Below are 20,048 nucleotides of genomic sequence, written 5' to 3' on the forward strand. Positions count from 1 at the left end.
GTAGGCACAACAAAACTTTCTCACTTCCCTTACAGATGAATTGTTCTCTCCCTTTGGATGCTCTTCACTTACTTTTATAAAATTCTATATGCCCTTCAGTGAAAAGTCTTCTCCCTATCTCCCTATATTGTACTTCTAACTAAGGTGGCAGTTGACCAATATTCCAAATTCCCATATAAAGATCAAGTATGTATTTGCTCAAACATAGAGATGAGTCTTTTTTATACATCCTTCTAAATAGTGTATTGTACTCTCATGGCAATCGGAGATAATGCACTGCCTCTTGGGTCTGACAGACTCAATTTATGAAGAATAAATTGAGGTACTTAGTTGGGAAAATGGGGACATCCCTTAAGTGGTTGTTTGGCAAGTTTGAAAACACTTCTTTCAGTGGGTTGGATAATTGAAGTGATTCTCTTTCCCTCAAGTTAGTTATATTGTGAAAGAAACTGCTTAAAAGTATTCAGTAAATACTTGACTTGTTATATGAGAATGACTGTTATACAGAGCAGATATTATGATTCTTAGAATAATATCTGCTTAAAATTGTTCCAGAGATTTTCAAACAAAATTTCCAAAAATTATTTCAGGGGGAGGCAAAGTTGGTGGATGGAACAGTGTTGACCCCTCCTAGATGATCTAGGATGAAAAATACCTAATGACCCAGTCATGGTAAAGGAAAAAAAAAAATCTACAATGATTGAAAATATCCACTAATACATTTCTGTTACTTTTACCTAACCAATGATGAGCTTTGGGAATCATGGACAATAGATAGCTATGATAGAAAATATAGGGCTTTATTCAATTTATAAATGAAATAAAATAAAACAGTCATAGAATAAGATCAAATAATCCTTTTTTAAACAGCCAGTCACATGTTAATGATTTAATAAGTAAAAACATTATTCTAAAATACTCTATACTAGAAGCAGTTATCAGCAATGAATTCAGACAGATGCTAACCATCTGATAGTAAACAGAATGGAAGTTAAAAAAAAACAATTTAACTTTTATGTTAGAATAATATATTTCATTCACTTATTTTTTTTATTATTTTAAGTCCTAAATTTCCTGATTAAATGACTAATATATGGGTGTTTTGAAAGCAATTGCATTTTTAAAAATCTGTAGCCTTAACTTAAAGAAACTATTTGGTACATCCAGTGACTCGTTAATTTACACACACAAACACACACACACAGAGGCATGCATGGATGCATGAATGCATACATAAATACATGTGTAAGCATGACAGGTATGCTGTACTTTAAATGTTGTGATTTAGTGTGGACTGTAAATAAATGAATACATAGAAATAAAAATAGTTATTATAATTATTTATTTATTAAATTCACATGTTTCCATCTCAAATTCATGACTGTAATAAAGTTACATTTAAAATGGGCTTTTTGATTAAAACAATGCATGCCATTTTAGAAGTTAAAATAGAAGAGTAGAAATATACACAGATATGAACTAGCAAGCATATTAGTAATTCTGTGAGAATATTTTAAGTACTTCATGAAATTATTGCAATGGGAGAATGTTGTGGTTCATAAAATGGCTATCAGGATGGCTAGGATCAGATAGAGTCAACCAATTTACTAGGAATTAAAATGTTGTCTACTATTTAATTTCTTTATTCACAAATGTTTTCTGTCAATTCCACCAAAAACCAACTTTAAACATTGTAAAGGAAACATATAGTAGAAAATAATACAGAAAATAATAAATCATATCTAAATAGTGGCAATAATAACATAAATTATTACTGCAACAACATGTGCCCAACTACTTTTAACCCTCCCATACTGAGCCATATAAAGGCACTTTTGTAGGGATGGGTAGAATTTAGGTTTTTGAAACTAATTATTGCATTTATATTAGGATTATGAAGGGCCAGGAACGGTTTTGAAACAAAGTCATGCCAGAAGCTGAACTTTATTTTAAATAATAAAATAATATCTAAGGTAAATTAAAGTAAAGAATATATACATGAAATGAGGATACTTTGGCCATTTTAGTCTCTGTAGCATCAAAGCTGTTAATATACCCCATCTTTAATTCTACATTAATTTAAAAAGTATGATACTATAAAAATTACTGCTATATTTTCTAATAGTTTTAAAGAAGGCTTCTTTCACTTCTCTGTTTCTCAAACTGTAGATGATGGGATTGAGCATTGGAGGCATGACAGTGTAGAACAGAGAAAATATCTTATGTAGCTCTTTCAGTTTTTCTGTTTCAGGGACAACATAGACAAGCAATAGTGAAAGGAAGAAAAATGAAACTACAGTGAGATGAGAAGAACAGGTAGAGAAGGCTTTTTGTTGTGCTGTTTTTGATTTCATTTGCAACACAGTGTAAAGTATACAGATGTAAGAGGTCATTGTTAGGAGAAATGGGGTCCCTATACCCATGGTTCCTGCAACAAATGTAGCAAGCTTCACTAAGTGTGTACTGCTACAGGAAAGATTTGCTATTGGAGACACATCACAAAAGAAATGATCAATTTCACTGGGACCACAAAATGTTAACTGCAGAAGAAAAGCTATTAAGATAGTGATGGTCAACAAACCACTCATCCAAGATATGAGGGCTAACTGGAAACAGAGTTTACCGTTCATGACAGATCCATAATGCAGAGGTTTGCAGATTGCTAAATATCGATCATAAGACATCATTGCCAGGAGATAACATTCAGTGGATGCTAAAAAACCAAAGAAGTAGTATTGTGTCATACACGCATTGACAGATATAGATTTATCCCCAGTTATAAAACTAGCCAGCATTCTGGGCAAAATGGTTGTAATGTAACAAGTCTCCAAAAAAGACAAATTCACAAGGAAGAAGTACATGGGGGTATGAAGATGTTGGTCAACTACAACAAGTAGAACAATAAGTAGGTTTCCCAACATAGATAAACTGTATATAATGAAAAATAGTGTAAAGAGAAGTATTCCTATTTGGGGAAGATTGAATCCCAAAAGAATGAATGTTGTAACACTTGACCGATTTATTTCCATTCTTTCCAATGAAATATCATCAAGATGATTCTGAAAAGCTATCTCAAGATGATTCTGAAAAGCTATCTTAGTAGTCTGATTTCCCCTTTCTTTTCTTCTTTCTGATGATTAAGGCAAATGCTGATTCAGAGATGATCTCCCTCATGTGTTGGCAAGATCCATGAAGAAGAATATTATCCTGTTAGCAGAAGACAGAACAACACTGACATTTGACTCTGGCCATCTTATATATATATAAAAAAAAAGCTAAAGTAAATGAACCTCAAGGTGAAAGTCATTCCAACAGCTTTTGAAAGTGCAGAGAATTTAGTGAAAACTTAAATTAACTACCTAGCTACTTATGTCCTTATCAGAGATCATGTCATACCACTTAACTGCTACCAGTGTTCTCCATGTCTGGGATACAATCTGGAAGACTATGCATTTTTTAAAACTGAGAATATTTCAAAGAAGAAATCCAGGCAGTTCTGCTTATTTTTTAAAAATAAAATGTCATGGAAAATTCTTGCTATACTACTAGTTACCTTGCATTTTCAGATTTCAGGAAATGGAAAGTTCATAATCATTATTTTTTTCTTCAAGTGCAACATTTCTTAGGTTAAAATACGAATACAAACTTAAGGTTGCCCAACACAGCTAAATGTTTCTCTGTTTTCCATTAATAGCTATCCTGACTCCTCCTCTTAAATGACACAATCATAATTTGTTATTTATCATTTTTAAAACATTCCTATATTGCATTAGTAGTCATTTCTAAGAAGAATTAGGACAAACATTGAAATTATATGTCTGAGTGGGAAGCAGTGGACTTCTGACTAGTAACATACTCATAATGAATGCCTTATGTTTTGCACAAGAATGTTTGATTTAGATATGACATTTAATATCCACATAATATAGATTTCATAACATTATTACCTAAACTATCGTTTTGATTCCATGAGTATGTATTTTCTGAAATAGGGTATTTCAGTAATTTAAATCTTAATTCATTTTAAAATGACTCTGACATCACTGATCTTTGGACGATTTCTTATATTTCTCACAACTGCTGTATTATTATTTTTTTAAAAAAATCTTCACCAAGAATATGGATAAATTCACCCGACAGAGTTATTTTCACTTTGTCAGTGGACTTCTGACTAGTAACATACTCATAATGAATGCCTTATGTTTTGCACAAGAATGTTTGATTTAGATATGGCATTTAGTATCTTCATAATATAGATTACATAAAATTATTATATAACTATCTTTTTGATTCTATGAGTATGTATTTCCTGAAAAAGAGTGTTTTGGTAATTTAAATCTTAATTCATTTTAAAGTGATTCTTTGGCATCACTGATATTTAGATGATTTTTTAGATTTCACACAACTGCAGTCCTCACAAAAAATATGGATAAATTCAGCCAACAGAGTTGTTTTCACTTTGGATATTTCTAAAGTAATATTTTTTTTCAATATGTTCCAGCATTATATGAAAAATTATCGAAAACTATGTTCTTCCTTCCTAAAACTTGCAACTGATTTTCAGTAAGATTAATTCTCTTATATTCATAGCTATGATTCATCCAAAAAGAATCCAAATATTTATGTAATCTCTATCTCATTTTCCTGTAACTCATCCCCAAAATATATTAACCTAATTGTAACAACAATTTTGATTAAATTAAAAATTCATCAAAATAAAATAAACATACAATATTCCTTTCTGAGTACTAAACATAAAATGAAGATCTGAATGATATATGCATAAATACTTACCTCAAAAACAATGATGTCCTAGGCAAGACAGCTTTAATTTTTGTCCATGGAATACCTGTTTCTTTTCTCGATCTTCCCCATGCTGTAAAAGTATTGAGGAATCTTCTTTGATCATGCAGTCTCTTAGCAAGAAACAATCCACAATATTTATATGTACTCCAAAATATGTATGAAGGAGATGTCTTCAATCTTATATATTCAAAATCTATATTAATCATTTCATATGTTTGTTTTCCTTTATTGATAACAAGTAAAATAATTATTAGGAAAAATATGACTTTTTCATACCAGAGCCAGTCAAGGAGAGAAATGGGGGTGGATAGGAAGAAAGCAGAAAAGCTGTAACCTTTGGGATTATATTATGACTGCAGATGTAAATTGTTGGACCTTTTTTTAGATATTTAATAATGATCTCAGCTTGTTTTTTTTATAAAACGAATACTAGCAATAAAACAGACTGAGTAAAACTTTCTTAAGGAAATATTTAGAAAATAGTATTCAATTTAAATGTATAAAAATTGATAAGTTTTAACAAGTGGCAATGAATTATAAGCTTCCAGATAGTTGTCAGTTATGATTGTTTGTTCATTTTTTTGCCTACAGAATAATAAAAGAATGCATCAATCAATGTCTCAGCCATTTCCTTATGTTAAATTTATATTGCTAATCAAGATGTACAACTTTTTTAAAAATGACAAAATGAATACTGGATAGGTAGAAACTTCACATAGCTTGAATGACTAATCTTTGATTAAAACATTTTTTTCAACTTGTACTAAATTCACTAAATACAGTTCTCTTTAGTTTTTCATAATTTCTTACATGGAAGAACACTCATGAAAATTTCATATCAATGCTCTTCTTCTGAAATAAAGAATAACCACTCTTGTACAGTTATTATTAAGGCTAAAAACAAAATATAATATTTGTGGCATTAGGAGCAATGGCAAACACCAGTCCCTTATCAAATGCCCTAGGTATCTACTTTGTGCGAATGGAACTTATTTCAACATAGAAAATTGTCCCATAAATAAGTCAAGGAGGTGAACATACCTAATACTGTTGCTTCCCCCTATTTTCTCCACAACAACAACCCTATTTGATGAATTGGGGTGTGAGAGAAAGAGAGATTAGCCCAAAGTCACATATATCATCCCTTAGGTAAGACCATAGTCGCCAGGTTTCTAGAATGAAGCCTTAAGCATTACACCAAATTTTAATGCATTCTTTATCACTGTACACTAAAAGTTCCTTATGTCTTCTACCATGCTGTCCCAAGATCCATGCCCAGACAAGATTTGGTTGGGGAATGTCAGTGGTAAATCTTACTCCATATGACATGTGTGTGTGTGTGTGTGTGTGTTTGTGTGTATGTGTGAGTGTGTGTATTCACACACTCTGAATACTCTGAATAAATAAGTATAAATCAGAGACAGCATTGATTGTCAGTAGAAGATCTTGGTAAAACGTAAGCAAAATATATGAAGCTTAAATATTTAGGTAGCCAAACTTTCCCATCTCACTTACAGATGAATTGCTTTCTTTCTTTGGATGCTCTTCAATTACTTTATAAAATTCTATATGCCCCATATAGAAGAGTCTTCTCATATATTGTACTCCTCACTAAGGTCATAGTTGATCAATATTCCAAACTCCCATATGAAGATCAAGTATGTATTTGCTCAAACATAGAGTTGAATCTTTTTTTTTGGTTGAGTTTTTTATTTTTTCATTTTCGTAGCATATAATCACATGTATACTATTATATAGCCAGCATCATATTGTATTATTAAATGTTTACATCAATTCATCTTACCATCAACTCCCAAAACACAATTATTTGCTCTTCTGCTCTCCATACACCATATTTGTACCTTATCAAGAGTTGAATCTTTTTATACATCCTTCTAAATAGTGTATTGTACTCTCATGGCAATCAGAGATGATACACTGCCTCTTGGGTCTGACAGACTCCATTTATGAAGAGTAAATTGATGCATTTAGTTGAGGAAAAGGGGACATTCCCATGGGGGTTGTTTGGCAAGTTTGAAAACACTTCTCTCAGTGGGGTTGAAGAGTTGAAGTGATCCCCCCCCCCCAGTTAGTCATATTGTAGAAGAAATTACCTAAAACTATTCAGTAAATGTAGCTTGATTTGGTATATGATTGCACTACAGAGCAGATATTATGATTCTTAGAATAACATCTGCTTAAAGTTCTTCTAGAACTTTTCAAATAAAATTTTAAAAAGTTACTTCAGGGGAGGCAAAGTTGATGGATGGAACAGCGGCAATCACCCTTATAGCAGATGGGACATAGGATAAAAAATACCCAATGACCCAGTCATGGTAAAGGAAAAACATATCTACGATGATTGAAAACCCCTAGTGACAAATTTCTCTTGCTTGGGAATCATGAACAATGGATACCTGTGATGAAAAATTTAGGGCTTTATTCAATTTATAAATGAAATAAAACTGTCCTAGAATAAGATCATCTTATCCCTTTTTTTAAAAATAGCCAGTCCCATGATAATGATTTAATAAGTAAAAACAGTATTCTAAAATATTCCTATACTAGAAACAATGAATTCAGACAGATGCTATCATGCCACATGATAGTAAACAGAATGGAAGTTAAAGAAACCATTTAACCTTTATGTTAGAATAATAGATTTCATTCATTTATTCGTCTCCTGTTTTAACTCCAAATTTCCTGAGTAAATGACTAATATATGGGTGTTTTGAAAGCAATAGAATTTTCTTGTATTTATTTAGTGTATGGTAGTTACATGGACTTATGGTAGTTCAAATGATCAGACATTGGCCGGTGTAAGGTCTTGATGGACATTCTATTCTATTGTTTTCTAAACACCCGTATATTAGTTATTTACTCAGGAAATTTCATGTATTTGCCAAATGCTAAATAAATAAAACAAAATTAAGGTTATAGATGAATGCTTTTTTATCTATAGCCTTCACTTATAGAAACATTTGGTACAGCCAATGACTATTTAATTATATAGAGTTTCTTCCTTTTATGTATATGTAAGAGGGAAATGGCGGCGCTGCGCTGAAGGCTCCGCTTCGGCGTTTCAAGCTTTTGACGCTTCAATCACCCACAAACAGCTTGGGATCGACATTCTACGGTGCTTTATGGTCCTAGCTTTAGCCTTATTTCCCTCGTTGATTGGGAGGAACCCTGGTGCCTATCTGTTTTCTGGAGGACTACTGTTACAGAAGGAGGTGGGTGACTTGAACAACGCTGGATGAGACAAGGCAGCTGGCCTATTCCTCGGCTGCCATAGTCTTTTTAGGTGACCCCCCCTCCTCTACCCCGGCGGATTATGTCACTGGAAGCTCCTGGCATTTTTTGACATCTGTGCCCCTGTTTCCTTTGGAATCTTTCTGGACTCTGTTGGCTGGCATTAGAGAGGGGTAGTTGATTTGACATGGGGCGGTATAAGATCTGGCAGTTGGCCTTGTGGCCGTTGCCACAGCCCTTTAGTCTACCCCCTAGGCCTTTTCTACGGCACGGCCTCTCCTTTTCTTCCCTGGCCCTCGGTTTGCTTTCACTTATATGGGGCTTTACTATCTGTTTCCCTGCTCATGGCTACTGGGCATCGGACTTACGATCTGGTCCCGGTTGGTACGACCATTGCTGCCCGTCGATGTCAAGAGATTCCATCTCAGCTCCCTTGGAACTTTTTGGACCCCTCTATCCCAATACCATCCATACCATCTATCACGCAAGGAAGAGAGAAGACGAAATCTTCTTCCCCCTTTATATCTCCACGAATCCCACCGGACTGGACTTTTTGCGAACTCACCTACAAACTTTATTCAAACTAGCACATTCTTTAACAGTTGCACAATTTTTTTTTGTATGGGAAGTGCATGTGGTATATATGTGTCTGATTGAATGATCCCACATTTTTTAACTTAATGAATTTCTTATTAGCTATCTTATTGTATCACTGTATTTTAATATTAGTGGGGTATGTATGTGCAGAATGCTTGGCTGGTATGGATGGGGGGATTGAGAGTGCGGCCCAGAGCCCCCACCACTGAGTGCAGAAGCAGAACTGGATGGGGGCCCAGACCCGTCTCTCATCCCAGAATGTATGGTATGAATGGCCTGCCGGAGAGAACGGGGGCCGCGGGATGGGAAGAGGGGTCTACAGGTGCAGGGATGGGCTGGTGCATCCTGGTCATGTTTGGGAGAGGCAGGTGTGACAGGAGTTACAGGGCTAGCCATTACTGGGGAAGGAGGGTTCGCTACATTATGGCAATCCCTCCTTCCGGCCCTGATAACTCAACTCCAGGACCAGGTGGCAAAAGATGTCAGGGCCCTGTCTCTGGCTGCTGTTGCTAAATGCCAGGTCTGTGGTTCATAAAGCTCCCCTCATCCGGGATCTAATATTAGATGAGGGGGCAGACCTGGCATATATTTCTGAAACCTGGATGGGCCATGAGGGAAGAGTCCCCATCACAGAAATGTGCCCGGAAGGGTTGCAGGTGCTCCACCAGCCGCGACACCAGAGAAAGGGGTGGGGGAGTGGCAGTCATCATCCGAGAGTCATTAGTTCCTCATGGGATCCCTGCTCTGGAGACCGTCGGGTGTGAGTCTCTTCTGGTGAAGTTGGACCTAGGGGTCAAGTGGGCCTGTTTCTAACATACCTACCTCCCAACTGCACTCCTTGAGTCAGTAGCCGGACTGGCGGTTGAGTTCCGCAGGCTGATAGTGCTGGGGGATTTCAACCTGCCATCATTCGGCGAATGCTCGGATGGAGCGCAGGGGTTCATGGCTTCCATGACAGCCATGGACTTGACCCAGGTAATTCAGGGTCCAACTTATACAGCGGGTCACACGCTCGACCTTGTGTTTCTCTCGGAGCAGTGGAGACATGATCTAGAATTGAAGGGCATTGAGATCTTGCCCTTGTCATGGTCAGATCACTTCCTACTGAGGCTCGACTTTCGGAAACCACTCCCCCACTGTAGGGAGGGGGAACTGATTAGATGGTTCCACCCCAGGCGCCTGATGGACCCTTTGGGATTTCAGACGGTGCTTGGTGAGATACCTGACTCCCTTGCCCACAGTCCGGCGGAGCCCTTGGTCACTGCCTGGAATACAGCGGCAGCGGAGGCTCTAAACCGAATTGCGCCTTTACGGCCTCTCCACAGCAGTGGATCCAGTAGGGCTCCTTGGTTTACCGAGGAACTCCAGGAGATGAAGCGCCAAAAGAGATGCCTAGAGCAACGTTGGAGGGCTAGTAACTCAAAATACAACCAAACACAATTAAGAGCCTTCATTAGGACTTATCTAGTGGCGATACGGATGGCAAAATGTGCTCATTTTTCCACTCTTATTGCATCCGCAGAATCTCGCCCAGCCGCCCTGTTTAGGATAACCTGCTCCCTCCTGAAAGGGGGGGATATTGGCGAGCCCTTAGAGGGTAGAGCTGAGGAATTTGTTCAGTTTCTGTTGGATAAAGTCGCTCGGATTCGGACGGACCTGGATTCCACTTGGACAGTACCAGCCAAGATGCCAGGGAGGGCCTTGATCGGATTTCTTGGAGTGAGTTTCAACTCGTCGCTCCTGAGGAAGTGGACAAGGCCATGGGAGCGGTGAGTGCCTCCACCTGTTTACTGGACCTGTGTCCCTCCTGGCTGGTCTCGACCAGCAGAGAGGTGACACGTGGCTGGCTCCAGAGGATTGTTAACACCTCTCTTCAGGAGGGATCCTACCCGCACCCCCTAAAGGATGCAGTGGTGAGACCCCTCCTTAAGAAACCTTCCCTGGATCCAGCCATTCTTAATAACTATTGTACAGTCTCCAACCTCCCTTTTGTAGGGAAGGTTGTTGAGAAGGTGGTGGCCTTTCAACTCTGACGGACCTTGGATGAAGCAAATTATCTGGATCCCTTTCAGTCGGGTTTCAGGCCTGGTTACTGCACCGAAACTGCTTGGTCACGCTGACCGATGATCTCTGGCAGGCCAGGGATAGAGGACATTCCTCTATCCTAGTGCTTCTTGACCTCTCAGCAGCCTTCGTTACCATCAACCATGGTATCCTTCTGCGACGGTTACAGGAGGTGGGAGTGGGAGGCACCGTCTTACGGTGGTTCTCCTCCTACCTCTTGGACAGGTTGCAGTCGGTGTTGGTTGGGGGACAGAGATCGACCCTTAGGCCCCTCAAATATGGGGTGCCGCAGGCTTCGGTCCTGTCCCCCCTCCTATTTAATATCTACATGAAGCCGCTGGGTGAGATCATACGCCAGCACGGGATCAAATATCATCAATACGTGGACGATACTCAATTGTATCTGTCCATCCCATGCCAACTCAGCAAAGCAGTGGAAGTGATGTGCCAGTGCCTGGAGGCTGTCAGGGTCTGGATGGGAGCGAACAAGCTTGTACTCAATCCAGACAAGACCGAGAGGCTATTGATACTGCCTCCCAAGGATAGTCCAGATATTCCATCTCTTAGCCTGGGGGGTGAAATTATACACCCCTCAGAGAGGGTTTGCAACCTTGGTGTCCTCCTGGACCCGCAGCTGATGTTAGAACACCATCTTCAACTGTGACCAGGGGGGCTTTTGCCCAGGTTCACCTGGTGCACCAGCTGCGGCCCTACCTGGACCGGGAGGCACTTTGAATGGTCACTCATGCCCTCGTCACCTCAAGACTGGATTACTGTAATGCGCTCTACATGGGGCTGCCCCTGAAGAGTGTTCGAAGACTACAGTTGATCCAGAATGCAGCCGCGCGAGCGATACTGGGTGTACCTACATACACCCATGTTACACCCATCCTCCACGAGCTGCACTGGCTCCCTATTGGTCTCCGAACGTGCTTCAAGGTGCTAGTCATTACTTTTAAAGCCTTACATGGTTTAGGACCTGGCTACCTGAGAGACCGCCTCCTGCCACATACCTCCCAATGACCAACAAGATCATACAGGTTGGGCCTCCTCTGGGTGCTGTCGGCCGGACAATGCCGCTGGCGACCCCTCAGGGGAGGGCCTTCTCTGTAGCTGTGCCGGCCTTGTGGAACGATCTACCCATAGAGATCCGGACCCTTACCACTCTCCTGATCTTCTGAAAAGCCACCAAAACCTGGCTGTTCCGGCAGGCCTGGGGCTGTTGATTAATGTTCAGCCCCACCGAGACAGAATGGATGGTGTGTAATTTCAATAACTGTATTTTTATTCTTAAATTTTTAAATGTTTTTTTTAATCTTGTTTCTGTAAGCGGCCCAGAGTCCTACGGGATTGGGCAGCATACAAATTTTATTAAATTTCAAAAATTTCAAAATTATTACATATGTAAGCTTTACAGATATGCTGTTTGTGATTTAGTGTGGATTATAAATAAATGAATACAAAGGAATAAAAATAATTATTATAATTATTTATTTATTAAATTTACATGGGTTTCCATCTCAAATTCATTACTGTAATAAAGTTACATTTAAAATGGGCTTCTTGATCCAAAACACTACATGCTTTTTTAGATGTGAAAATAGAACAGTAGAAATATACAGAGACTTGAACTAGCAAGCATATTAGTAATTCTGTGAGAATATTTTAAGTGCCTCATGAAATTATTGCAATGGGAGAATATGGCAGTTCATAAAATGGCTGCCTGGGTGGCAAGGATCAGATAAAATCAACCAATTTACCAGAAATTAAAATGTTTCCTTCTACTTTCTTTCTTTATTAAGCGTTTTATGTCATATCCATGGGATTCCATCTCAAATGCATATACGTAATAAAGTTACATTTAAAATAGGCTTCTTGATCCAAAACACTACGTGCTTTTTTAGAAGTAAATTTTGTACAGTAGATTTGAACTAGCAGGCACATTAGTAATTCTGTGAGAATATTGTAAGCACTTCATGAAATTATTGCAATGGGGGAAAGTGGTGGCTGCCGGGGTGGCTAGGATCAGATAGAGTCAACTAATTTGCCAGGAATTAAGATGTTCCCTACTATTTTCTTTCTTTATTCACAAGTGTTTTGTATTGTTTCCATGAAAAACCAAATCTATACATATTACAAAGGGAACATACAATAGATAATAATACAGAAAATAATAAATCAATTCCACAATAGTATTAATAGTAATATAAAGTACTATAATATATGCCCTATTATTTTGAGCCATCCTTTGATGAGCCATATAATGGCACTTTTGTAAGGATGAGTAATAATTTTTTGAAACAAATTATGACATTTATATTAAGACTATGCAGGGCTAGGACCTCCTTTGAAACAAAGTGATGCCACAGGCAAAAACATTATTTTAAATATTAAAATAATATTTAAGGTAAAATAAGGTACAGAATCTATGGTATGTGAAATGAGGATATGTTGTCCACATCAGTCTCTGTAGCACCAAAGCTATACCTCCTCTTTAATTTTATTTTCCACAGTAATTGAAAAGTTATGATATTAAAAAACTACTCTATATTTTCTAATAATTTTAAAGAAGGCTTCCTTCACTTCTTTGTTTCTCAAACTGTAGATGATGGGGTTGACCATTGGAGTCAGGACAGTGTAGAATAGAGAAAAGATCTTATGTAGCTCTTTCAGTTTTTCAGTTTCAGGGACAACATAGACAAGCAATAGTGTAACAAAGAAAAATGAAACTACAGTAAGATGAGAGGAACAAGTAGAGAAGGCCTTCTGTTGTGCTTTTTTAGATTTCATTTGCAGAACAGTATAGAGTATATAGATGTAGGAGGTCATTGTTAGGAGAAATGGGGTCCCTATACCCATGGATCCTAGAATAAAAGTAGCAAGTTTCACTAAGTGTGTATTGCTACAGGAAAGATTTGCCACTGAATATACATCACAAAAGAAATGGTCAATTTCACGGGGACCACAAAATGTTAACTGTACTAGAAAAAATGTTATGATAGCATTAGTCAATAAACCACTTATCCAAGACATGAGGGCTAATTGGAAGCAGAGTTTACCGTTCATGACAGATGCATAATGAAGTGGTTTGCAGATTGCTAAATATCGATCATAAGACATCATTGCCAGGAGATAACATTCAGTGGATGCTAAAAAACCAAAGAAATAGTATTGCGTCATACAACCATAGATAGATATAGATTTATCCCCAGTTATAAAACTAGCCAGCATTCTGGGCAAAATGGTTGAAATGTAACAAGTCTCCAAACAAGACAAATTTGCAAGGAAGAAGTACATTGGGGTATGAAGATGTTGGTCAGCTACAACAAGTAGAACAATAAGTAGGTTCCCCACTATAGACAAACTGTATATAATAAAGAACAGTATAAAGAACATTATTCCCATTTGGGGAAGATTGCTGAATCCCGAAAGAATGAAGGTTGTAACACTTGACTGATTTATTTCCATTCTTTCTTGTTAATAATTGATCAATAATAACAATTTGAAGAACTTTAGTATCCCCATTTTCCCTTCTTTTCTTCTATCTGTTGATTGTGTCAAATGTTGAAATACATTTTTGAATCTTGCTTGCATATCTAAACACAGAAAGAACAGATGTTGTATTTCTAAACATATTAACCACATCATAACAGACAATGTCACATGTTAATAGTCCATGACATTAAAGGAAATAAACAATAGTCTGATGTGAAATATATAGACCAGGTCTATATGTGAAGATCCAATTAAACCAATTTGCTGCTAAATACCCTATGCATTGGAATATTCACAAGTAATGTTTAGCACATGGAATTAGATAACGGTCTAGGGGGAAGTGGGAGTGGAAGTGGGACTTAGTTCACTTTGGCTACATAGAGGTTCTAGGGTCATTCCTCTTTTAACTCTGCTCTATGGCTCTACTGCTTCTCCTACATCTGATAATGTTCATTATTTTCATCTCAAAATGTGTGTCAGGGGGAGGGGAGAGATATAAATTTAATGAGAATGAACTGATCTGACAAAACTCAAAAATATCTGGCAAAATGAGCCACAATAAACACTTGCAAATTTACACATGATTATTTGTCCCCAGATCAAAAATAAATAAATAATCCAAACTGCACATATTTGGAAGAATTGCATCTATCACAATTTGTTTAAAAAACTATAATTGGGCACAACTACAAAAAATAAAATTCTATTTAAAATAATATATTTTGCAAAGCTTAATGAAACTTGTTTGCTTTATGTGCATTCCTCATTAATCAAATTAATGGCATGCCACATCAGTACTGCAACATAATAAGAATCCAATGGATTGCAAATATCAAATGCCCTGATAGTTTTGGATCAAATAATCTAATTAAAAATCTATTCTTTCCCAGTATCATCCTATGGAATTTTATCCTATGAAGTAATTTCAGGGATAAAATTTGAGATGCAAAATTATTCTGTGGAGGGCATATCAAATCTTGTTCAGAAACATTTAGTGAAGCAATCCAGAGTCCAAAGGGTTTTCCATGTAAACTTGCTGAGATCACTTTCCCTCCATCAACAAGTTTCAAGCAAACTTTTCTGTTACAATACAATTGATATGTGTCCATACAGTGATTATTCCTTATCTCTCTAGATAGCATATTTATGAACATCTAATACAAAAACCACTGAATAAGCTATGATCTAATAAGGAGAGCTTAATAGATGTTGTTTGCTATACTAGTAATAGATATTTATATATAATTTAGGCACAAGTAGAGTAGAGGATTTTTATTTTAAATTAAGAATACGGGAGAAAGAAAAAGAGGTATCAATACCTCCATCAAATTTATACATAAAATAGTGTCAATAAATTACTGCTTTTAAAGAAAAAAAACAGCAAATTATCTGTGACAAAAGAACAACAGTAGAAGAAATAAGTAAAAGGGAATGAGGAATAAAAAATGGATATGAAATTAACTGAACAGTATTAAGTAAGAATACATGTGTGTGTGTGTCTCTCTCTCTGTGTGAATGTGTGAGTGAGTGAATCAATCAGTTGGATATAAATATAATTTCTTTTTAGTAGTAGACTAATATTCCACAAAGTCCTGCTATGGAAAAGATTATGTCTGTTTCTTATATTTCCTGACTTATATGTGTTTGCGGAATCATATTTCTGATCTGAAATAACAACAGTATTAGTCAATATACTTCTGGACACAATTCAATGATATACTGAAGGTGCTAAATAGCCTATGGATCATCACCTACTGTTCTAATCAGCTAACCCTTTTAAGTTCTTTTTAAAAACACCTTCTCTCTATGTTGCCTATCCCTAAGAAAAACTGTTTGTGCTGCAGAGATACAAATAACTCTTTTTGATTTTCACAGATTAAGAATATACATCTTTTCCTGTGAAATGCTTTCTTCATTATTCTTCTATTCTTTGCTTTTTTCTAACTATATAATTAAGTTTATGGTGGTAAATATTTTATTTCCTAAAATTAAATTTAGAATTATTTCATCTGTTCTTTCTTTCTTTTTTAAATTGTTGCTAAGTAAAAAAGAAATGCATTAAAAGAAAGCTGCTTCAAGTTTTTAAACATTAATTCTGCAATCAGTGCCATGACTCAGAATCACTGAGATGTTAATGCCACTGTATTCAATGAAATTGTCATCTTGAAAAGTATGCACATAGTGAGGATTACAATTTAAATTATATGGACATCTTTTCTAAATCTATAATTGGTGAAAAAATTAATGGTATATGACAGGAGCTATGTTGGTGAGATGCATCTAATGAAGAAAGCTCCAACTCATGAAAATATATGCCTTTTAAAATATAATATTATAGTTTGTAAATTGTGCTACCAGACTGCTGAGTGCCATTTTACTTTAAAGAAAGGACTTCAGCCATTACTGAGCACGGTACATATAAAAGTGGCACAAATTAAATATGAAATATGGCAATCAAATATAGATGTATGGTTTCCCAAAGATAAAGGTAAGTGTTGGAATTTGGGGAAAGGATGAGAGTTTTTTAAAAAAATAGAAATAGACCAATAAAAATGTAGTACTAAGACAGGTACCATTTACAGCCCAGGGCAAAGTTATTGCATTGTTGAAACAATTGTTTCTAGTTAGTATAGGATGATTATCCTGGAAACAAAGAAAGCCAATATATGAGGTTAGGTCTTACCTGCAGTTGTTCCATAAGAGCTGTTCTATTAACAACCAAAGATGCAGGAGAGGAATTTAGTAGTAAACCATTTGCAGAAATGTTGCGTCCAAGTATTGTTACACTATCCTTTTTACAGTAATTGATGATCCAAGATAATAATATTTGGGCTTGCAGGAGCAGTATGTTATATTATTATGTTTTAATTATTGGATAATTAAAATATTTCACATGAGCCTGGGGATTTGTTGCTGATTGGCTCTTGGACAAACTGTTCTGATGTAGTGTATTTTGAATCTTCAAGAACATGCTAAAATTCACTCTTTCTATATGGCAGTATTTTATTTTATAGATTTTAAAAAAATAGCATATATCTTTGCCGGACAAAATATTATTCAGAGCCCAGAACAATAAGCAATAAATAGTAAGCAAAAAAAAAAAGATAAAAAGAAAGAAAATATAATTAAATCTAGTGTATATATGTATGTGGATTTTACACACACACACACACACACACACACACACACACACACACACACACATACACGTATCAGGGATGGGTTCCTATACTGGTCACTACCAGTAGGCACATGCTGGCACATGTGCAGGTGACTAAATATGCACAGAAAGATGCTGGCAACAGGATAAGAGATTGGGGGATCAATTTGGGGGCGTGGCAAGTATGGGTCGCTGCCAGTTCTGTGACCCAGGCTACAAATCTTCTACTGGTTCAGCCAAACCGGGCCAAACCGGAAGCCATCTCTGATGTGTATGTGTGTGTGTGCGTATGTGTGTGTGTGTGTGTGTGTGTGTGTGTGTGTGTGTGTGTGTATGTATGTATGTATATATATATACATAGCTATATACATAGCTATCAGACATATAGCTACATGGATATAGATATCCATGTAGCTATATGTCTGTCTGTCTGTCTGTCTGTCTGTCTGTCTGTCTGTCTGTCTGTCTGTCTGTCTGTCTGTCTGTCTATCTATCTATCTATCTATCTATCTATCATTTATCTATCTATCATTTGTCTTTGCAATTCATCCAAATCTTCATCATGTCTATAATAATGTCCATAAAGATTTTTATACTATTTTCATTCATTATATTAACTTATGTAAGCGTCTCCCTTTCCTTTGCTGTCTGTCTAAAAAATAATCACAGTTCTTTGTTATGTTAGTTCAGGAGGTTTTATAGAAACATGAGCCAATTTTTCCTGTCAAATTCTCACAAAAATAATTGAGATTCTAAACAAGTGAAAAGAGAGGGACAAAAACCATGACGTGGGTTCAAAATAACCTACTACAATTTCTTGTTTACCCACTTCAAAAAACTCCATACTGTGATGGGCCAAAGACCACATGCCTCAGACCAAGACCAGAATATTTTTATTTGATTCAGAGTGTGGAAAAATCACTTATTTAAAGGAAATCTAAATTAAAGGAATCTAATAGGTTGATTTTTCCAACAGAGCAGGAAATACTAAAGACTGAAGCTCAAGGAACTTAACAGAAGCTTCAAAGAAGTCAAAGGAAGTCATGAAATTCCTTTGAGTTCACTAATAAAATTAGCTTCAAATTATATTTATAATATCATTAATAGTATTTTGCAGTATTCCAGATTTCTTGAATGTTTAAAAACTATTTGGCCTGGAATGAAATGTAGGTAGGTAGGTAAGTAAATAGGTAGGTAGATAGATAATCCTCTTTTATTGCAGGCCCTCCAGAAATTGAACTTTATATATGTATATATTATTTGCAATGTCAGTGTCTTCTTATTAAATGTATTTGTCTTCTTTCTTCTGATTTTGGGCAATTAGTATGATTTACAATCAAGCCTATAGAATTAGCATTTGAATATCATATTTGAGGCCCAATGATAAACATTCTGCCACTGTGTGATAGATGCATTACATACATCTCTTCTAATGTTAATATACAAGTATAATAATCTGTTCTTCTTCCTTAGTTTTTATTATTCAGTGGTTGGCTAAAACAGGTGTTGCTCCTTTAAGACTAAATGAATAGGATTTTTTTTTGTAATTGTTTTCCAAATTTGTAATATGCTAACCGAATCAAATATGTCAGTGTTTAATTTGAAAGATTATACTGAAAACATAACAGTGAGGACAATGGTAAATAACCTAAGTTGGATATTTACTGTATATAATAAGGTAAAAGATAAGTGTTATATGATATATAAATAAATAATAGAATAATAGAATTGGAAGAGATCTTGGAGGTCTTCTAGTTCTCCCCCCTGAGCAGAAGACACTATACCGTTTCAGACAAATGGCTATCCTGTCTCTTTTTAAAAAACCCTAGTGATGGAGCATCCACAACTTCTGAAGACAAACTACTCCATTGCTTTATTGCTCTCACCATTAGGAAATTTCTCCTTAGTTCTTATTTGCTTCTCTCTTTGGTTAGTTTCCATCCATAGTCTCTCTCTTGCCTTCTGGTGTTTTGGGAAATAGTTTGACCACCAAATCTTTGTAGGAGTCCTGTTAATGTTATCATATCTCCTAGTTTGTCTTTTCACTAGAGTAGACATATTTAATTCCTCCAGCTGTGTAATCATCCTTGTTGCTCTTTTCTGCATTCTTTTCAAAGTCTCAATATTTTTTATATTGTGGTAACAAGAACTAGATGCGATATTACTAAGGCTTTGTAAAGTGGTACTAGAACTTCATGTGATCTTGATTCTATACCTCTATTAATATGGCCTAGGAATTTTGACTTCTACCCAGACTGATGGCCAGTGACGTGCAGTGAGGTTTATACCTGGTGAGGCTCAACTGGGCATCCTTTTGCGAAGCAGCCCAGCAGGGTAGCGGTCGGCCTTGGCGGGGGAGGAATTTGCATCGCGGGAGCAGCCAAGCGCCCGGGTCTGCAGCAAAGGCACTTGGCGGCTCCCGCGATGCAAAGTGCCCCACAGCCTCCAATGCTGCTGCCCGCCCGTTGCCCCAGCCTGCTTCTCCAGGCTCCACCGCTAGAAGTCCCGGATCGTCTCTGGGGGAAGGCTGGGTGAGAAGCAGAGCGAAGCTTCTCTGCGGCCTCCCGGTGCTGCGCAGAGGCTCTCACAGGAGCGCGTGCCAGCGGCCGGTGGTCTTGCAGCCAGGGCCGCTCCGGGCCGCTGGCCGCTGGCACGCACTCCTGCGAGAGCCTCT

General features: G+C 36.9%; 2 protein-coding genes across 2 annotated transcripts; both read right to left on the reverse strand.

The window, feature by feature from the left end:
* Positions 1-2,069: 2,069 nt before the first annotated feature.
* LOC148046058 (olfactory receptor 2AP1-like) lies at positions 2,070-3,032 on the reverse strand. The gene has a single exon (XM_087714467.1). It carries the CDS (start codon positions 3,027-3,029, stop codon positions 2,070-2,072), a length of 960 nt encoding a protein of 319 aa, XP_087570593.1. The 5' UTR covers positions 3,030-3,032.
* A 10,219-nt stretch (positions 3,033-13,251) lies between these two features.
* LOC106539568 (olfactory receptor 11A1-like) lies at positions 13,252-16,912 on the reverse strand. Its single transcript, XM_014054377.2, has 2 exons — positions 16,902-16,912; positions 13,252-14,188 (listed from the first exon to the last, which is right to left on the reverse strand). Exons 1-2 carry the CDS (start codon positions 16,910-16,912, stop codon positions 13,252-13,254), a joined length of 948 nt encoding a protein of 315 aa, XP_013909852.2.
* Positions 16,913-20,048: the final 3,136 nt, after the last annotated feature.

This window comes from Thamnophis sirtalis, unplaced genomic scaffold (genome assembly GCF_051295495.1).
Source record: "Thamnophis sirtalis isolate CommonGarterSnake01/CBP01778 unplaced genomic scaffold, rThaSir2_p1.2 scaffold_4, whole genome shotgun sequence".
NCBI lineage: Eukaryota > Metazoa > Chordata > Lepidosauria > Squamata > Natricidae > Thamnophis > Thamnophis sirtalis.